This window comes from Brassica rapa, chromosome A01 (genome assembly GCF_000309985.2).
Source record: "Brassica rapa cultivar Chiifu-401-42 chromosome A01, CAAS_Brap_v3.01, whole genome shotgun sequence".
Lineage (NCBI taxonomy): Eukaryota > Viridiplantae > Streptophyta > Magnoliopsida > Brassicales > Brassicaceae > Brassica > Brassica rapa.
In genome coordinates, this window is record NC_024795.2 from 9,350,932 (window position 1) to 9,369,596 (window position 18,665).

Sequence of the window (18,665 nt, forward strand, 5' to 3'; positions counted from 1 at the left end):
ATAATATAATACAATATTATATATTATTTTTTAGAATTGAGAAATACATATAATATCTTATCCGCGCGTAGCGCGGTTAAAAAATCTAGTTTATATAATAATACTATGTTACCCCTTCCTGTAACCGGTGAAACCTGAAGCAAAAGAAAAAAAATAAAAAATCTTAGTTATTATCTGTAAAAAGTAAATCGTGGCTTATTTCCTTCACATCAAATTCTTTTAGCTTTCTTCGATAACTTTTGAGAAACTGAAAGTTCTCCGTCGACGGTTTTCTCCACCTCTTTGAACCTTCCGTTTTGCTCTATACTGTTGCCGCCGCCAAACTTGTCCAAATTTATTCTCCTTCTCGAAGTGCGTTGCAAAGGAGATATCGTCTCTGCTTCTGAAATCGATTGCGAGAAGACGTCATTATAGACTAATCGACGAGAAGGAGCAGCCCGAGCCTCGTCTCCTTCACATCGGCGATTCGTCTGAGATTTGTTGCGATACTATAAGTTCCCGGTTGTGTGCCTTCGATTATTTTATTGTGATGATCTTTTCCTCTATTTGGGATATAGTCGCCCAAGTCTAATCGAATTGATTAGACTTGATTTAGGGTTGGATTTTTTCCGAGGTCAACAAATTGATTTAAGGTTGAATTTTTCCCGGATGGTCGTACTCATATGTCTACTGCAAAGTCTAGGGTTAGTTATGTTTGGAATCCAAAGGAACATATTAGGGATAGAACTATATTGTATTACTATGCTGTGTGAAATGGAATAGCTAAAAAACTATGCTATGGGGAATGAAATAGCTTAAATTGTTTTGTATTTGCCCTTGTATGTTTCCACTAATTCACTTATGCATTAAATTTTTATGTTGTCTATGCTTATCATTATGTCTTACCTGATTTTCCTTTTATTTTGTAATATTGTACGTTCTATTTCACATGTACTTTTTTAGACGGATCTTAACATTTTTACTTTTTGCTTGTGTCTCTCAGGTTACAAATGAAAGATTTAGACTGCCAACTAAATTGTTCGAAACTGGATTTGAGCCAGCTAGTGAATATATACTATAAATGTGATGGTGCAATGTGTATATAAATAGAATAAATTGTGTGCATGTAAATGGAACCATCATACATATGACATGGAATGTGATATATTTATTTGGAACGACAATAAAACTTAGATAAACTGCAATATTTCGTTATACAACTCACACAAATGTAGACTTCTTACAAAATTCTCTTAACCTATAAGTAATGACACTCTACCAGTTATTTTATCGTAAATTTACTATTTTTTATTTTATTTTATTTGCCGAACTTATAATAACAATATGAATTTACAGTGAATAAGCATGAGGTAAGTTTTGTCGAATTTACAGTGAATAAGCATGGGGTCAACATTAAGTTTTTCCATACAATCATAGAAATTTCATAATTTCACCAATATGTATTATTCTATTTATTTTGTTCCATTTTATTTGGGTTTAGGGTTTAGTGATTAGTGTTTGGGGTTATAATCTGGAAGGTGGGGGTTGAGGTTGGTGTCATCATTAATTTCTTTTATGCAATCATAGTCATTTTATAATTTTACCAATAAGTACTATGATATTTATTTATTTTGTTCCATTCCATTTGGATTTAAAGTTTACATGGTTTATATTTGAGTTTAGAGTTTAGGCTTTGTTATTTGAATGTGGGGAGTTGAGTTTGAGGTCAACATAAATTTTTTTTATGTAATCATAGTTATTTCATAATTTCACTAATATGTACTATGCTATTTATTTTTGTTCCATTCCATTTGGGTTTAGGTTTTACATTTGCATTTAAGATTTATATTTGGGTTTATGGTTTAGTGATTAGGGTTTAGATTTATTATTTTGGATTAAGGGTGGAGTTAGGATATGATTTATTATTTAGGGGCTATGATGGGATTGGTACCCTATTCTTTTTGATGATATGGAATAGAATACTCTAAAATTTTTAAATCATGTACTAATGCATTCTTGGACTTGATATTTGTAAGTAAATGAAATAGTCAATTTTTTGCTACAGGTTTTAATTTTACATCAGTTGTTTTAATGGATACAGTAAAAATACATTTGGTCACTGTCTCTTTTGATGTAGCTTCCTCTTCTTCTTTTAAATGGAATAACTTTTAAACATTATTGACCATATATTACGTTGCTGACGTATCTGCTTTCCAAACCGGCGATGTCATCACCTATCAAACGTTAACTGGAAACCTGTAAAGTTAAAGGGTAAAATCGGCAAGGATGTTGTGTAAAAGTCTGACATTACATTATGTTAAAATCAATATTACTTACCTAATTTATACACAATATATGACTATTCAGCAAATAAGCCCAAAGTTTAATGCATATATCTATTCGATTCCAGAATAAAGAGGAAATGTAATCTCCAAGTTAAAAATATGTCAGTTTCAATCCAAGAAGTGACATATAGGCAAAATATTGAATTCGTGCAAACCGGTTCAATTTTGTAAAACCCGTTTTAAAGAGACTGGTTTATCAATTAATTCGGATCCAATATAAACCAAAACCCTAAAACCTCGATTGTCCGTTAACCGGTTATTTCTCTCTTGCGCCTTCTTCTCTGTCTCAACTCTCACTTCACTTAACCAAATGTATCCTCCTAGGGTTTAGGGTTTATGGTCGAGCAACTCATTTGGGAGCGAACCCAAATCAAGCCGAAGGCAAGTCGATTGAATGCGGTGGCCGATCCCGACTGCGATTTCGTCGACGGCTAAGGCGCTTCTTCACCGACACTCCCCGAAGAACGGTATCATCGCTCCTTCGTTTCGACTCTGCAAGTTTCGAGCTTTCTCTAGCGCTGTTGACTACCGAGAGATACTGAGAACTGGGCTTCACGGTATCAAGCCCGATGAAGCTGTGGACTTGTTCGGTTACATGGCTGAGTCTCGTCCCCTGCCTAACATCATCGAGTTCAACAAAGTACTGACTGCTATCGCCAAGATGAAGAGTTACGAAACTGTGATCAGACTCTGGAGTATTGTGGAGGATGATGAGGGTGTAGAGATCTCGCCTGATATCTACACCTGCAACATCTTAGTCAAGTGTTTTATCCGCTGCTGTTGTCATCCTTGTGTTGCTATGTCTTTTCTTGGGAAGATGATGAAGCTTGGTGTTGAGCCGGATGTGGTTACGGGCAGCTTGTTGGTTAATGGGTTTTGCCAGATCAATAGATTTGATGAGGCTTTCTATGTGGCTGAGCAGATGAAGAAGATGGGTGTTACCCTTAATGTTGTAGTCTACACCATACTCATTGATGGTCTATGTAGGAATAGGTTTTTGAATGAAGCCATTAATGTTTTTGGCCTTATGGAGAAGGAAGGAGTTGCTCCGAATGTGTTTACCTACACGTCTCTCATTAGTGGTCTTTGTAACGCATGTAAGTTGAGTGAAGCCTCTCACGTACTTCGGCAGATGATCTCCAGGAAAATTGATCCGAATGTAGTCACTTTCACTACACTAATCAATGCGTATGTGAAAGCTGGGAAGTTTTCGGAATTTTGGGAGCTGTACCAGGAGATGATCAAGATGTCTATAGATCCTAATGTTGTCACTTACACTTCAGTGATCAATGGGTTGTGCATGCACAATCATGTGGACAGGGCCAAGAAAGCTTTTGAAGATATGCAAAGGAATGGGTGTGCCCCAAATGTATTGACTTACTCTACTCTTGCAAATGGACTTTTCAAGTCGAACAGGTTCAACGAAGGGATTGAACTTTTAAAGGAGATGTCTGACAGTGGAGTTGCTGAAAACACAGTCTCTCGCAACACCCTTATCCAAGGGTGTATTCAAGCAGGCAAAATCAGTTCTGCGCAAGAAATTTTTGAAAGGATGCCTTCTGATGGTCTGCCTCCCAATATTAGGAGCTACAACATTGTGTTAGCTGGTCTATTTGTTTATGGAAAGGTAAAGAAAGCATTGAGTACATATGAACTTATGCAAAAGACTAGAAATGATCTTGATATTGTTACATATACTATCATGATTCATTGGATGTGCAAGGATGGTAAGGCGGATGAAGCATTTAAGTTGTTCTTCAGCCTCAGCAGTAAAGGAGTGGAGCCTGATGATAAAGCATACACGGCAATGATCTCAGGGTTGAAGAAGAACGGCATGCTGGCTAGAGCGCATGCATTGACCAGGGCTTACCAGAAATACAAGCGGAACAGAGAAAGTATATAGGGGATTTCTAATGAGACACATTTACGCACTCCTAGCTCCTTAAGGTATCTCTGTCCAAGCTCCATTCTATGGTATGCCTGCTCCTGGAAAGAGCAACACATATCTGTTACCGAAGCAAGTGTATCAATGAAGAGGCCAGAGATTTGAAAAGGCAAGTTGGAGAATGAGCTGAACAGAATCCAGCAGGTTTTTCAAATCCATACGACATTGGTTTTTGAGAACGTAAAGAATCCTGAAGCATTCGGTTAGTTATATAAATCTTGTATCCTCTGCTAAGTTTTCATGAGTGTGCCAGCTACTCTTAAATCAATAACTTTTCTGACCGTATTCTTATTCCTCTCGCAGGTTTCCAAAGTGCAAAGGGATGCCAGGAGTTGCGCTACTTGGCTGATAGAATCGAAGCATTTCACAAACCGACTGTTTTACATCAAAACATTTCAAAGGGATACTAGGAGTTGAGCTACTTGGCTGCTAAATCAAGCCATGCCACAAACTGACTGTTTTACACCATACATTCTTTCTTCTACTAACTAACTTTCATTATGTGTTGTTCTTACAAATTTGTAGCTTGTACCAATGATCAGTCAGGTTGCTTGGTCTAATTTTAACCAAGCTTCCAAAATGTTGTAAAAGAACCATTTTTATCACTATATGTTTGTGAAAGTACTTAAGATGATATTTAGATGTTATAAAAGACGTTAGATCACTACCCGGCAGAGAGCAACCGTTTACAAAATAATACAGAAACGGAATTTGATCCAGAAAAAAGAAACGCTGAGAGACCACTTGTATTTCAAATATAATTCAAACAAGTATCATATGGCCCTGTTCGTTTGGAGGTCGCTAGCGTCAGCGACCAACTTCAGCGACTAAACGTTGTTCGTTTACCAGTCGCGGACTCAGCGACTGATCGCAGCGACCAGACGCTAGCGACCTGCGATTAAAAATTTTGATCGCCGAAAAATTCAGCGTTTGCGACCAAAAATCTGCGATCAAAAATAAAAAAATTTCAAAATACAAAAACACCCTTAATCTATCTTCAAAATTACAAAACAATACCCTTAACCTAAAACTTTCTCACGCCTCAGCTCTCTCTCTCTCTCTCTCTCTCTCTCTCTCTCTTCGCCATCTCTCAAGTCTCTCTTCTCTCACGCCTCAGCTCTCTCTCTCTCTCTCTCTCTCTCTCTCTCTCTCTCTCCACCATCTCTCACGCCTCAGCTCTCTCTCTCTCTCTCCACCATCTCTCACGCCTCTCTTCAGCATCTCTCACGCCTCAGCTCTCTCTCTCTCTCTCTCTCTCTCCTTCACCATATCTCACGCCTCTCTTCACGATCTCTCTCACACCTCTCTTCACCATCTCTCACGATCTCTCTTCTCCATCTCTCACACCTCTCTTCACCATCTCTCACGCCTCAGCTCTCTCAAAGGCCAGTTCTCTCTCTCTCTCTCTCCACCATCTCTCTCCATCTCTCTTAGCGTTTTGTGTTAGGAACTTAGGATAATGGAACCTTTAGATTAATTAAGTTGGATGTTGGGTTTTTTGATTCTTGATATGGGTTGCTTTTAGATTTAAGATTTTGATTATCAAATCTCTGTTTTGTAAGTAATACATGGGTACCAGACCTTGCAACTCTGTACGTTCCTTTGATCTCTATCTCAGAAACCAATACATGTGTGTTATTGGCATTTGTGAAGGAATCTAAATATCTGAACTTACATTCGTAGATGTGGGGTTATATAATAGTTTATTATTATTATGTAGAATCAGTGACATTAAATATATCTTTGTGGGGATTATGTGTTTAGAGTTTGTGTTTCACTTAGTTCTGCAGATTGCTTTAACTTGGGTTTGTCGGATTACAGCCTGCTTGTGTCAGCTAGAACCTGTTATTTTTAAAATTTCGTTTATACATTGGTTATTACCATTTATTGCTTCCTTCACATTGCCATCAATATATACATATGCCTTTCTTTTTATTTTTGTTGTTGTAGGTGTGTGTTCTACTTGGTTCTCCGAGCTCTTGATACTATCTTTTCAGATTTGGACATAAATCACAACTAGACAGAAAGAATGGCTAATGATGTAAGATTCTAATACAGCTCTTGTTTCTTAGATGTTTCTGTTTTCTTTTGCGACTTAGATTGCAGTAATTGTTAAGCCAATGAATGATTTGCAGATGGTTAGGTGATACTTGGATGAGGACGAATATGAGGACGATCTGCTTAAGCTAGAGAGATTACTTCAAAAAACAGATCGAGGCGCTGGATGGCATCATGTTCAGCAGCTTATGCACCTTACTAGTTTATTTGATTTGAGTTTGTACTGATTTTTATTATTAGTTACTCGTATGACCACTTTTCCTATTGTTTAAATCGAAATCTTTGTAACAATTGTGAGAGAGTTTATGATTTAGACCAAAATGATGGGATTTTCTTAATAAGAAAGCTCTTATAAAAAGCTACAGTTTTTTTCTTCTAGGGGAATGATAAAGTTGATGTGTGAATGGCTTGTGGGGTGTTCTTCCCATCATTACACTTTCGGATTATTTAAAAAGGAATAAGTTTTGGTATTCGAATTCTAAGTACTCCTAGTCGATTGATATTTATCTTATAACTTTAACCTTTTAATAACAATGTAGTTTTGTTTTTATTTGAAAAATTGTTTGAAATACCATAAGTTAGTTAATACTTTTCAAAAATATATTCAATCAAAATACTCTAACATTTAGGTTCATTTAGTAATTATTGTTTAGAGTTTAGTATTTATGAGAATTAGTTTAATTTTTTTTCATCATAAACTTAAAATACATAAACTTAAAATATTTATGAAAATAATTGAAAAATAAATGAATTTTAAAAATGATATCAAATAAATATTTGGTCGCTAGCGATACCGAAACGAACAACTCAGCGACAACCGCTGCGATCAATCTCGCGACCTTCAAACGAACAACTATCAGCGACACTATGTCGCAGTCGCTGGTCGCTGACTCTGGTCGCTGACGCTGGCGACCACGAAACGAACAGGGCCTATCTCTCTATGTACTCCATAATAGAGATGAAAACAAAGAAAGAATCCAATGTTCTTCAGCTAATTTGACTTTGGTGCCTTGGTGAAATGTAACTTGATAAGAGAAGGAAGATCAACTAGCTCCACTCGCTGCTTCCCAAGCAAAATGCTCTTCAGCTTTTCATCACAGTTAACCACATTCTTGTTCTTTGGATCCTTTTTTTTTAAGAAACAACAATAAAACAATCAGGCAATGATACAAACAAAAACAAAGAAACATTATAACTAAATGGTCCCTTGTTTCTGACCTGGAGATTGTTGGTCTTGATGTAAGACCAGACACGCATGAAACAACCCAGACGAGAAATCTGAGATTGACCAAGGAAGTCACGCAGAGTAGATGGAAGGTTCACGAGGTCAATCAAATTCCCAAGCTTCTTAGGGTTATCAGTTATCGCCTTCTTCAACCTCTGCGGCTGCATCTTGATTCTAAATTCTACGCCAATACACACAATCAACACTAGAAATTCAACTACTGATTCCTCATTGGGGAATTTTATCGAGCACTTAGTGTGCAATGAAAAGAAAACGAAACTCGACTTAAACTTACCCAGGAGATGGTAATGTAAGCTAAACGCAACAACAAGTTAACGCAACGTAGCTGAAGCTTTTACACCGCAACAGTCGCAGTTTAAAATGCTTCGACGTTTGAAACGCTGTAAGCTTGCAACTTTGATAAAGGAAGAAAGTTAAAAGACTAGAGGAAGTACGGATCCATACCTTCCGACCCAGAAAGCGGGTTTCGTCGAATACATGTATTGGGCTACTAGTAATATATGGGCCGAGGTACATCCATCCTATACATTCGATTGATTTTTTGGATAAATCATAAAAGGAAGAAGATCTTTCGTAAAGCACTCTCAGCCGTTGGATTAAAAAGTGAACCATCAACCGTCCGATAGATGCCCTACGGTTCTTCCACTTTATGATAAAGAGAGGTATCCGATGCGTCCTTACAAATTCGCGGCGTATCAATTTTGAGAGTTTCGTCAATTTAATTTGTTTATAACCTCTCACGCCTACTCTCACCCATTCCTCACATTGACTATCGTCTCGTTCTCTCTCTCACCGGAAGTAGAAAGCCAACGATGTCTGCAACACAGGAAGAAGACAAGAAGCCCGGTGGTGACGGAGGAGTTCACATCAATCTCAAGGTCAAGGGTCAGGTAACTTCTCTTTCTTTCTTAGCTTTTGTTTTTTTGCTGAGATCTCGTGTTGGGTGCGATTAAGGTTTTTTTTTTTAATTGTTGGTTGGTTTTAGATCCAAAACCTAGTGATGTTTGTGAGACATGAGTAGCGTGTTTTGCTTTCGTTCGCATATTGTTTATCATAATTATGAACATGTAACCCTAGTTTTATGTTAACCTGTTTTGTTTTTGGTTGCTGTTTGTTGCTGCTGTCCGAAGGATAAAGTTGAAACCTTTGTTATTGTTCTGATGATTGTGAATTATTCTGTAAACCTTTTGGTTGCTGTTGTTTGCTGTTGTCCGAATGTTTTACCCTTTCCGAAGGATAAAGGTCTAACCTTTGTTATTGTTCTGATGATTGTGAATTATTTTGTAAAATAGACCTAAAACCTTTTGTAGTCTTTTATAAATAATTTTCCATAGAAAAAAAATCCTCCTTTAATTTTTGTATGTGCTTCACTTTACGACTTTTTAAGGTTACATTAACAGTTTGGTATATTGTTCCTACAACCTCAGTTTATTGATGCGGAAGATCAGAATCATGTTGTTTCCTTTTTCTCCATGGTGTTTTGTTTTTTTACAGGATGGAAATGAGGTGTTCTTCAGGATCAAGAGAAGCACTCAGCTGAAAAAGCTGATGAATGCTTACTGTGACAGGCAATCTGTGGACATGAACGCCATTGCCTTCTTGTTCGATGGGCGTCGTCTTCGTGCTGAGCAGACTCCCGATGAGGTATAAACATTCCTTCTAACTAGTCTATTCTTATTATTCCCTTGGAAGTTTCTACCTATTCTAATGGTTTGGGTTATTCTTTGTTACTACAGCTTGACATGGAGGACGGTGATGAGATCGATGCCATGCTCCATCAGACCGGTGGCTGTGGTGATAGGACTGGCTAAGGAGTAATCGGCATTAGGATTTGCAAACTTGTTTCTTTTTATCGTGCAGACTTTTTTTTTTATCGTGACCGTTGTCGTTAGAGAACTACATGAGGCTAAAAAACCCTTTTGTTGATTTATGGTCTTGTTCGTTTGATATTGGATCTCAATATCCTATGATACTATTTTGGCTTTAAGTTATTATACAACCTGTTTGTTTAAATCTGTGAGAGGAGTCTAACTCGTAACATCTTTTACTTGTCAAATGATAAAAGCAATTAATAGTGATGATGAAACGACTCATGTTTTTTAGAACGGGGAGCCATATGTATCTCCATTCAGCTTAATAATGTCCACTTAGCAGACAAATCTTGTTAAAGTTTTCAGTATTAGTCAATTGAAATGGAGGACCTGGTTTTACCTTGTTGTTAGCAGCATGTGGTGTTCATATGGTTTCATGTTCTTAAATTCTTGTTCTTACAATGTATTGAAATGATCAGTACAATATGTTTTAGTCCAGAAACTAATGTCTTCCTCTACACTTTAGGTCGCTTGGCCAGTATCATTTTTATTAAGCTATTGTATTTTGCACTTCTAAGTATAAAAAGCTCAACTTCCATGACTGCATAATCTAGTTATGGTATCATAGTAGATGCAACAGACAATCCTCCAAGCCGTAATATGATCAGCGATAGCTGTGTCTTGTAAGGAAAGTTGAAGCAGCATCTGACTCTCATTATGTGCATTTGTAATCTAGATGAACCCTGCGTACTGCAATTAGAATTACGTCCTCGCAACTAGTACTGATGATGTGGTATTGTGTTTTATGTGCAGACTTCTATTTCTCACGTCCCCACCTGCAGCAGCATGCCTCTATTGTTGGTCATTTTCTGTCATAAACTTGGTAACAGAAGTATTTTACTGGATTTCATTGAACTTTTAAATATATGATCGATTTTTACGATGGATTCTAATGTAATTCTTGTAATTCAAATCAATTGTTTTTAGAGATATGTTAGTTGTGGAATGTGAAAAAAAAAAATGTCAGCTAACGAAGCGTAACCTGACAAGGTAGGAACAGTGGAATATTTCCTTCACGTTCAACCCTTTAAATAAAAATAGGAGGTCAAACATTTTTCGAGTGCCTCAACTCTTGCAGCCTCATTCAATGGCTGCTTAACAAAATTATGCACAGTCCAAATTACTGTCTGCGTACTCCATTTTCAATTGCTTCATGTACTCGACTCTCTCCTCATCAACCACCAGTTTTTCATATTCCAAGAACTTCTTGAATAAAGCTGAGAATACAAAGCACAAAAGCGTGAAGTAATAAGAGGCTGTGTATGGTGCACCTTCTTCGTCTTTGGAGGTAAGCTCAAGCTAATGGCTATCTCAAACAAAGAACTAATCACATCAAATTCTCCCAACCAACATCTTTGTTATACTGAACATAGTTTAGGCTGTTTAGCGCTTGACCCAAGTTTTTTCTGCTGCTTCATGTTCTTGTTAGGCATGGCCTTCCTGCTGAGCATTCTCTCATCATATTGCAGAGATTATCCAATTGTATCATCACTTGATGCTGTCCAAGCGAGATGGTCAATATCTGGTTGCGCCATAAAGAGAAACTAAGCGTTTCAAAGCAATGTAATAAAATCCAGACTTCATAAACGAGAAGATGTGAGGTGACTTACCTCTTCCAATAACTTATAAACAATAACTTATCGTACTGGTTTGGTTTAAACTAATAAATATCTATAAGAAAATTATACCCACTCAACTATAAAAGTTGTACTCTTCAAATTCTTGGAAGTAACATCCATCTTGAAAAGCAATATTTTTCCCATTAGATCGTTCAGAGTATTTGGCAATACTGAGTCACCATCCTCAGATTTTTAATAATAATCAGAATCTATGTTGAATTTTGTTATCAGTATATATATATATATATATATATATATATATATATATATATATATTAACAAAGACAATAACACAATCATTATACCTCAGCCACTTCTTCAGCTAATTCATCTGCTGTCTTATGAAGAAAAGGATAAGCTATATTGTCAAAAATAAGAAACCTAGTTTCTTCAGTGGAATCATCAGTAACCAATAGAAAATAAAATATAAAGTAAATAATATAATTATAAAATTAAACTTAAAATGAAGATGAGTTACTTGGCTAGAACTTCGATTACATTCCAATTACATAGTAGACAATCAAACATGACTGGGCCCTTTTCATCACGAGGGTTTTCTTCAATTGGATGAACCGTCTTTTCGCAAACAGCACACACGACATAATACCATCTTGGATTAGTTTCCACCTACTTAACAGTTGCAGTGGTGACATACTTTCCAATCTGTAAACAAATATATATACACACACATTTCAGCTACAAAGTCTAAAGTCAAGGTAAAAAAAAAAATTCCTCTTCAATAAAAAAATTATATTTTAGAAACATAGCATATTGTTTAACATTTAAGTACTGTACCGCATTAGTTCTTAACAAACATTTAACAAACAGAGGACGGCTTGAACTCCGGCTTCAAATCCACAAACGAAAATCCCTAGCACTGACCGCATATTGCAGGAGGAAGAGCTCCAAGTTTGAGGAACAAGAGCTTTTGGTATGTTTTCTCATTATCTAGTTTTTGACTTCGAGAAGGAGAATTTACTCGCTTTTCAGAATTTGGCTTTAAAGAAAACACATTTAAAGAAAGTCAACAATCCAGACAAGAAGTGTAAGATTTTGTTTAGGGCTATTTTACTTATAAAAGTACATCATACTCCATTAAAACTAGATTCCAATAAAATCTCATGGAAATTGAATAACAGGTAATTTGGAATCTTTTCCAGTAACCATAGATTTCACTTAAGATGTGAATTCCTTTAATTTCCATTGAATTGACTAGTTCAATAACACCCCTCTAGTGTTGTTTTTGTTTAAAAAAAAAGATACATTGAATTCCACTAAAATTCACCAAGTACCTGAATCCAATAACACTGGATTTAGCTCTAAATTTAAATTACATTCAGTTTCTATTAAAGTACCTTGGAATCTAATGGATTGATGAATCCACTATGATGCACTTAAAGATTTTGGGTGTGATTGGTAGTAGCTGTGAGTGCTCTCTACAGCTTCATTTCTTTCTAGAACACTAAATCTATACCAATCTTGATTTTTTTTTTAAAGCTCACAGCCATTTTATAAAATCCACAGCACTTCTTTGAATTTATGTCTTTACAATTTCTCTGCAGAGACAAAAACCTACAGCCCAAATTTAAAGACTTTTAAAAATTATAAATCTAAAACCAAAGCAATAAAAACTACAGCAATATTTCTACAGTCAAAAAATGAAATCACAACACTTACCAATTTGTAATTCAGTGTCATGTATTTCTGCTGTGAAATTTTTGAGGCAGTTAAGATCTTGAATTTTTCTTCTATTAATGCGACAAAGGCTTTTTCATATCGTCATCAATTTATTAACGTTATCTCTTCGTATTATGATCTGCAAAACCTTTCACAAAATAAGTCCTTTTGTGCATGTCTTTGGATTAAAACAAATCAAACTAATGGCTAACACAACTGAATCAAACTGGGACTTGGGCCTCCCTGTATATCAAATTGAGCTTTCTTGCGGAGCAAGGAATAAGTTGTGCATTAACTCTTTTTTTCTTGAACAAAGTTGTACATTAACTCTATTTTTTACAACTGATGCCAAATAAAACAACAGAGGAAGAAGCCATATACAACCGTCCACGAGACCACGACTACAAAATATTCGAATTTATTAAATAATAATCACCAGCAAGGAGAACATATGCATCATCCAAAACATAAACTTACAACCAGAAAAGGAGCAAGCAAGTCTAGGGCACAACACCCATAACCATCATAAGAAAACACCAAGTTGTTTCAAATGCAACTGCCAAGAGAGTTTGCTTATTTATGCATATTATACAAGACTAATTATACATAAAAACCACACTGCCACCGTTGTTCACTGAAGAACAAGGCACTCAGAGGCAGTCCCGTTGGTGATAGGACCTCCATGGGTTCGGTTGCTTTTCTGGTTAACACTGCCACTAGGGTTGTCCTGTTCAACTACGGTTCCTTCAAGCTCCTCCTCTTGGTAACTACAACCTATGGCTTCAAAGATGAGAGCATTAACCTCCTTGAACCTTTCCTCTGACAAAGAAGCTTCTGCTAGCAGCCTCCATGCGTTCTCCTCCGAAGCTCCTTCGTAATCCTCTTTCCTCTTGAGCACCATGTGACCACTTATCTCCCACACAGCTGGGTTCACTTGCGTCTCCAACACCTCCGGGCTTACTTCACCTAGAGCCTGCTTCTCTGCGTAACACTGCAATTTACACATTCAAAATGTTATTTTCATTCGATGGATTCAAAACCCAAGTGTGATCCAACTGTTTGCAAGTTAAAGTGATACCTGTGGCATCAAGAAGATCTGCCTTCCACAATCAGCGATGAGAATGTTGAAAGGAATGTTGTTGTTCTGGAGACAAACGCAAGCATCTGATACAGTATCAGATAGGTCTTGCATAGAGCTTCCACCTTCAAAGAGAAGACTTCTCACAGGGTAACTCAGAAGCTCTGAGATTTTCACACCACTAGCAGTAGTAACCATCTTCTTGGAAGGAGCTTTCTCTAATGGGAAAGGCATGGCCAAGTAATATGCCTGTTTCCAAGATAATCACCACCAAACCAATCAGACAAAACTCATCTGAGAAAACTTGGCGCAAAACATAAACTAAAGAACCAAACTCCAATGGGAAAAGCATGACCATATACCTGAAAGTGAAGATGGTTGATAGTGGCAAAAGCACCCAAGCTGTTGTAACCGAGTCTGAAGTAAGGATTAGCAGCTTCGGCAGCCATGTGAAGTGCAAGCAAAAGGCTTTTGTGATCGATCCTTTGAGGCAAGCAGTCAAGAACACGAGGAATCAGCAGCACGTGACCATACTCGATTGGACTAACCTGTTAAAAAGGCAATAAAGAATTAATCTTTAGATTCATAACAAGTACTATCGAAAAAATAAATCAGTCTCTGCACAGATTCTTTACATTGATGGCAACAACACTGGGAGAATTCTCAGCGTCAAGAGGCATGCACGGGAAAAACTGAACTTCGCCATCTTCACCAGCTTCAAACTGGAAGAGCAGCTCTTCTTGGCCAACTTTAGTGAAGTTGAACTTGTTGCCATCAAAAGACTGCAAAACCTTATCTACACGGAACTCGGTTGGCCTCTTCTTCAGGTGACGACCCTCGTTTAGCTGAGCAACGAAACCATACTTCCCCGGGATCACCTAAAACAACCAGAGAGACAATCTTAAGAACAATGCGAAACACATCTTGGATTCCATAGAAACAAACAAACATCACAACATTGCCTTCAGATATCAACTCTAAAGTTAAGAAAGACATTTACTTTGGTCTCGCAGGCAGTGACATCGTAGCGAAAGAGTCCTCTTTGGAACCTATCCTCCCACTGAAACAAGAAGAAGTGATATTATAATGATTAGCCTCACTCAAACCACATAAATCTACAAACCAAACACCAAGGGACTCATGTTGTTTATGCTCTACCTCTCCGAGGACGAGGGACTCAAGAAAAGCCACCGGCTTCTCTCCGGCGCCAGATTTATCCAGCTTCTTGCATGCGTACAACGGAAGCCTTGCCCCTGAACAAACCCATCAATAGAAATCGTCAAAAAAGATGAATTAAAAACAGGAAACTTTTACCAAAAAGCAACAATTTAGCTTCAAAGCATACCGTTAATACAACAAGCACCGAGGCAGTTCCGTCCACAGCCGACGGATTCATCAGCAGACTCATCCTTCTGGTAATTAGACACAACAGTCGGAACCCTCTTGATTTTCAACATTCTCAGACAGACAGAAAGACTTCCCCCACACGAAACAGCAAAAAAGGAAATAAACAAAAGTCTTATAGAAACCCTAAACCCTAAAACCTAATGGAAAAGGAAAGAGATGATTTTGGAACCGCCTCCGGCTAAAAAGAGGAGATCAGAAGGGCTGCCGCCTTCAGACGGCAGAGCTCCACGTCCTCCGTGCGGCAAAGGATTAGTCTCGATTAAACAACCCTTGCGTACAAGATGGACATGAAAGCTAACACCCCGTGATGTCCCGTGTATAGCCGTGATTGCCGAAGATCAAACGCCAGAGAGAAGATAGACAGGAGAACGAACCCGACCCTCAAAACAGCTGAATCTACGGAATGTAAAACTCGAAAAGGAGAGATCTTTCGATGTGGGTTTTCGATCTTAGAGAGATCAGCTTCTTTTTTTTCGGGGTATTTTGCTGATAGTATGATTCGGGGAGATTGAATGCTTTAAATAGATAAGGAGATGAGTGAACGGCCATAGACGAGAGACGTCACAAATTTATTTATTTATTTATATGAACTTTTTGTGTGGTTGTGATCCGGACGTCACGTGTCTTATTAGGTCTTTTCTTGGTGAGTTTCCTTTTTTTTTTAACTCAATTTATATAATTATCTTTCCAAATATTTTGTCAAATTGTATAAAAAAAATAGTTCCAAAATATGATATATTTAGTTGACGAAAAAAAAAATGATACATTTATGATAATTTTTAATATATATTACTATATATTAAAACATTAAAATTAGTAATATAAAACAAAAGAATATAAAATTATAAATTAACTAATTTGTTGTAGTTAAACTTAAAACTAGTTTAATGTAAAAACAATAAACCCTTCATTAACTACGTAATCCAATTTTTACAGCAAAATTTTAGTTAAGTCAGCTAAAAATACCAGATTAATAAGTATGTTTTATTATCAGTTTTAGGCATGGACGTTCAGGTCCGGATCGGCTATTTCAGATTTTTGACTTTTTTTTATATTTACACTACTAGATCTCATTCTAATATTAGTATGGATCGGGTTCGGATAATAACACTTTGGACTCAGTTCAATTTTGTATTGCATCCTAAAACCCATAAAGTAATCATATAGTGTTTGGATTCAGATATATCGGTTCGGTTCGGATATATCCGAAGTAAAAAAAAATTAAAACAAAACATAAAGAAAAATACTTAAATTGAATAGAAATTAATCCAACACAAATTGTATTGATAAAATAACAATAAAATATTAAATCAAACATAAAAACAAATATCATTTGTAAATAATATACATTACCTTATAGAAAGAATAGACTTGTTATTTCAACGAGCAACTTAATGAAGTAATTATTTATAACTAACTGAGTATTTAAGATATTTATCTAAATTTTAATATTTACTAGATCTCGATCCGCACAACCGTGCGGGTGATTATTTTCATATATGTATATATATAAATATTTGATTTATGTGATGAATGGTATATAATATTAATAATTACATATTACTAAAAGTTTAATATAATATTTTCAAACACAACAATTTTTAGTTTGCATTTCTCCAGCACTAAAAAAAGTTTAATATAATATTTTCAAACATAAAAATTTTATAGTTTTCAAAAACAATAATATATTAAATTTTATAACTTTAATATCTACCATTTATTAATACAATCCAGAGTTAAAAAGGATAATATTGCATGTTAACAAATCTGATATTGTAGACATATATTGTTCTGTTTCTAGAATATTTTTTTAAGTAGCCGATTTTAAATTTATCACATGTTACATTTAACTTATTTGGTATATTCATATACTTGGTTTGGTTTTCTTCTTTAGGTTCTCATATTGGACATGAAATGTATACAATGTGATACAGTGCATATTTTGAGGATGGATGTTTCTTGAGTATCAACAAATAATCAAAATATAAACATGTTAAATGGATTGCCATTTTCATGTGTATTTGTGGAACTAACCTTGTCGTAAATGATATTGGAGATATGTAGTCTATCATGTGTACAGATTACGGTTTTATAATGCATGCATGGTTTATATCTCTGTATGTAATCTAGCAGAACCACCAAAAAGTCATTACCAATGTATTCATAAGAAAGAATAGAACCCGGTTTGATATCACATTTAAATATGGTCAATCATTTGCAGTGGAAGAGAAACCGTTTTGGTTAGATTTTAACTAAGAATGGTTGACTAATTTAATTATACTCCCGTGAGTAGTCAATAATATGATTTAATTTAATGACTTGCCGTACTGTAGACAAAATAAATGATATGATTTAAATTAATGACTTTTTAGGAAGGGTCCAATTTTTAAAAAATCACACATGAAAAGAAGTCATGATTTCTGTTTTAATATATTAGATATATGTATATTATATATAATTTTTAGTATAAAAATGAATAAGCTCATGAGCCAGCTCATGTTCATTAAATATCATTCATATAACTCGTGATCTAATTTGAGCTCGATCATTAAACTCATTTATTAAATGATCCTAAAATATAGAAATCATGCTCGTGAAAAAATGAGCTGAGCTGAACCAGCTCATGAGCTACGGCTCATTTTGACACCTCTGGTTGTAAATATACATTGTTCTGTTTTTGCCATCTAGTGGCCGATTTAAAATGTATTTATATGTTATATTTAACTATTTTGGTTTGTTCATCTAAATGGTTTGGTTTTTTATAACGTTTTAATTTTGTCCATGAAATGTATACAATGTGATACAATGCATATATGGAGCAGGTAAGTTTCTTGAGTATCAACAAATAGTCATGATATAAACAGGTTTAATGGTTTGCCATTTTCATGTTGTATAAGTGGAAGTAATCTGAGGTCGTATATGACATTGGATATATGTATTCTATCATTGTACTGATTATGGATTTATAATGTAAGCTACCAGAAGAACGAAAAGGTCATTACCAACGTATTAATAAAATAGAATTGAAACCGGTTTGATATCACATATAATATGGTAAATCGTTTGCAGTGGTAGAGGGAACCGGTTTAGTTAGATTTTAATTAATGGTGGTTGACTTAAGAATACTTGAGAATGTATTGTCGTTAGACGTTAGTGATGAGAAATAATGATATGTTTTAAATTAATGACTTTCTAGGAATGGTCCATTTAAAAAAAAAAATCACACATGAAAAGAAGTTGTGACTTCTGTTTTAATATATAAGATTTTATATATCATATCAAGATAAACATTAAATTGAATAGTTAAATACTTATATTTATTTTAATTTTTGTAGTGACTATTAATTTTAGATTTTTCGGGTTATCCGTTCGGGTTTGGTTAATAAAACTTCGTGTTCCATGTTTCATACCATCTTATAAGATTTTTTCAAGTATTCTTT

The 18,665-nt window shown here is 35.6% G+C and overlaps 4 protein-coding genes and 1 long non-coding RNA gene across 8 annotated transcripts; 3 read left to right on the top strand and 2 right to left on the bottom strand.

Moving 5' to 3' along the window:
• Positions 1 to 1,887: 1,887 nt before the first annotated feature.
• Positions 1,888 to 4,903, top strand: LOC103866658 (pentatricopeptide repeat-containing protein At4g26800). Of its 2 annotated transcripts, XM_009144628.3 has the most exons (3): positions 1,888 to 3,951; positions 4,048 to 4,471; positions 4,573 to 4,903. In XM_009144628.3, exons 1-2 carry the CDS (start codon positions 2,719 to 2,721, stop codon positions 4,225 to 4,227), a joined length of 1,413 nt encoding a protein of 470 aa, XP_009142876.1. In that variant the 5' UTR covers positions 1,888 to 2,718; the 3' UTR covers positions 4,228 to 4,471; positions 4,573 to 4,903. The 2 variants fall into 2 exon arrangements, with proteins under 2 accessions (XP_009142876.1, XP_009142868.1); XM_009144620.3 differs by having other exon boundaries at positions 1,891 to 4,471.
• Positions 4,850 to 8,029, bottom strand: LOC103866643 (upstream activation factor subunit UAF30). Of its 3 annotated transcripts, XR_001955874.2 has the most exons (4): positions 7,848 to 8,029; positions 7,546 to 7,733; positions 7,262 to 7,453; positions 4,850 to 5,048 (listed from the first exon to the last, which is right to left on the bottom strand). XR_001955874.2 is itself a non-coding variant. In XM_009144602.3 (3 exons), exons 2-3 carry the CDS (start codon positions 7,717 to 7,719, stop codon positions 7,319 to 7,321), a joined length of 309 nt encoding a protein of 102 aa, XP_009142850.1. In that variant the 5' UTR covers positions 7,720 to 7,733; positions 7,848 to 8,029; the 3' UTR covers positions 7,037 to 7,318. The 3 variants fall into 3 exon arrangements, 2 of the variants coding, with proteins under 2 accessions (XP_009142850.1, XP_033136513.1); XM_009144602.3 differs by lacking the exon at positions 4,850 to 5,048 and having other exon boundaries at positions 7,037 to 7,453; XM_033280622.1 differs by lacking the exon at positions 4,850 to 5,048 and having other exon boundaries at positions 7,037 to 7,453; positions 7,546 to 7,726; positions 7,848 to 7,959.
• Positions 5,661 to 6,700, top strand: LOC108869467. Its single transcript, XR_001955876.2, has 2 exons — positions 5,661 to 6,310; positions 6,405 to 6,700. It is a non-coding gene; the product is annotated as an uncharacterized LOC108869467 (long non-coding RNA).
• A 178-nt stretch (positions 8,030 to 8,207) lies between the features above and the next one.
• On the top strand, positions 8,208 to 9,651 carry LOC103866634 (small ubiquitin-related modifier 1). The gene is made up of 3 exons (XM_009144590.3): positions 8,208 to 8,463; positions 9,068 to 9,217; positions 9,310 to 9,651. The coding sequence occupies exons 1-3, from the start codon at positions 8,386 to 8,388 to the stop codon at positions 9,382 to 9,384; spliced, it is 303 nt and encodes a 100-aa protein (XP_009142838.1). The 5' UTR covers positions 8,208 to 8,385; the 3' UTR covers positions 9,385 to 9,651.
• A 3,491-nt stretch (positions 9,652 to 13,142) lies between these two features.
• On the bottom strand, positions 13,143 to 15,743 carry VTC2 (GDP-L-galactose phosphorylase 1). Its single transcript, XM_009144639.1, has 7 exons — positions 15,164 to 15,743; positions 14,977 to 15,071; positions 14,819 to 14,878; positions 14,454 to 14,696; positions 14,181 to 14,366; positions 13,819 to 14,067; positions 13,143 to 13,731 (listed from the first exon to the last, which is right to left on the bottom strand). Exons 1-7 carry the CDS (start codon positions 15,273 to 15,275, stop codon positions 13,372 to 13,374), a joined length of 1,305 nt encoding a protein of 434 aa, XP_009142887.1. The 5' UTR covers positions 15,276 to 15,743; the 3' UTR covers positions 13,143 to 13,371.
• Between the last annotated feature and the right edge of the window lie 2,922 nt (positions 15,744 to 18,665).

Excerpts from the sequence above, each read along its gene's own strand:
- LOC103866658 (XM_009144620.3), top strand. The coding sequence starts at position 2,719 with ATGCGGTGGCCGATCCCGACTGCGATTTCGTCGACGGCTAAGGCGCTT.
- LOC103866643 (XM_009144602.3), bottom strand. The coding sequence starts at position 7,719 with ATGCAGCCGCAGAGGTTGAAGAAGGCGATAACTGATAACCCTAAGAAG. Across the intron at positions 7,454-7,545 it reads TCAAGACCAACAATCTCCAG|GATCCAAAGAACAAGAATGT; the intron begins GTCAGAAACAAG and ends TTAAAAAAAAAG.
- LOC103866634 (XM_009144590.3), top strand. The coding sequence starts at position 8,386 with ATGTCTGCAACACAGGAAGAAGACAAGAAGCCCGGTGGTGACGGAGGA. Across the intron at positions 8,464-9,067 it reads ATCTCAAGGTCAAGGGTCAG|GATGGAAATGAGGTGTTCTT; the intron begins GTAACTTCTCTT and ends GTTTTTTTACAG. Across the intron at positions 9,218-9,309 it reads CTGAGCAGACTCCCGATGAG|CTTGACATGGAGGACGGTGA; the intron begins GTATAAACATTC and ends TTGTTACTACAG.
- VTC2 (XM_009144639.1), bottom strand. The coding sequence starts at position 15,275 with ATGTTGAAAATCAAGAGGGTTCCGACTGTTGTGTCTAATTACCAGAAG. Across the intron at positions 14,879-14,976 it reads AGTCCCTCGTCCTCGGAGAG|TGGGAGGATAGGTTCCAAAG; the intron begins GTAGAGCATAAA and ends TTCTTGTTTCAG. Across the intron at positions 13,732-13,818 it reads AGATCTTCTTGATGCCACAG|TGTTACGCAGAGAAGCAGGC; the intron begins GTATCACTTTAA and ends TGTAAATTGCAG.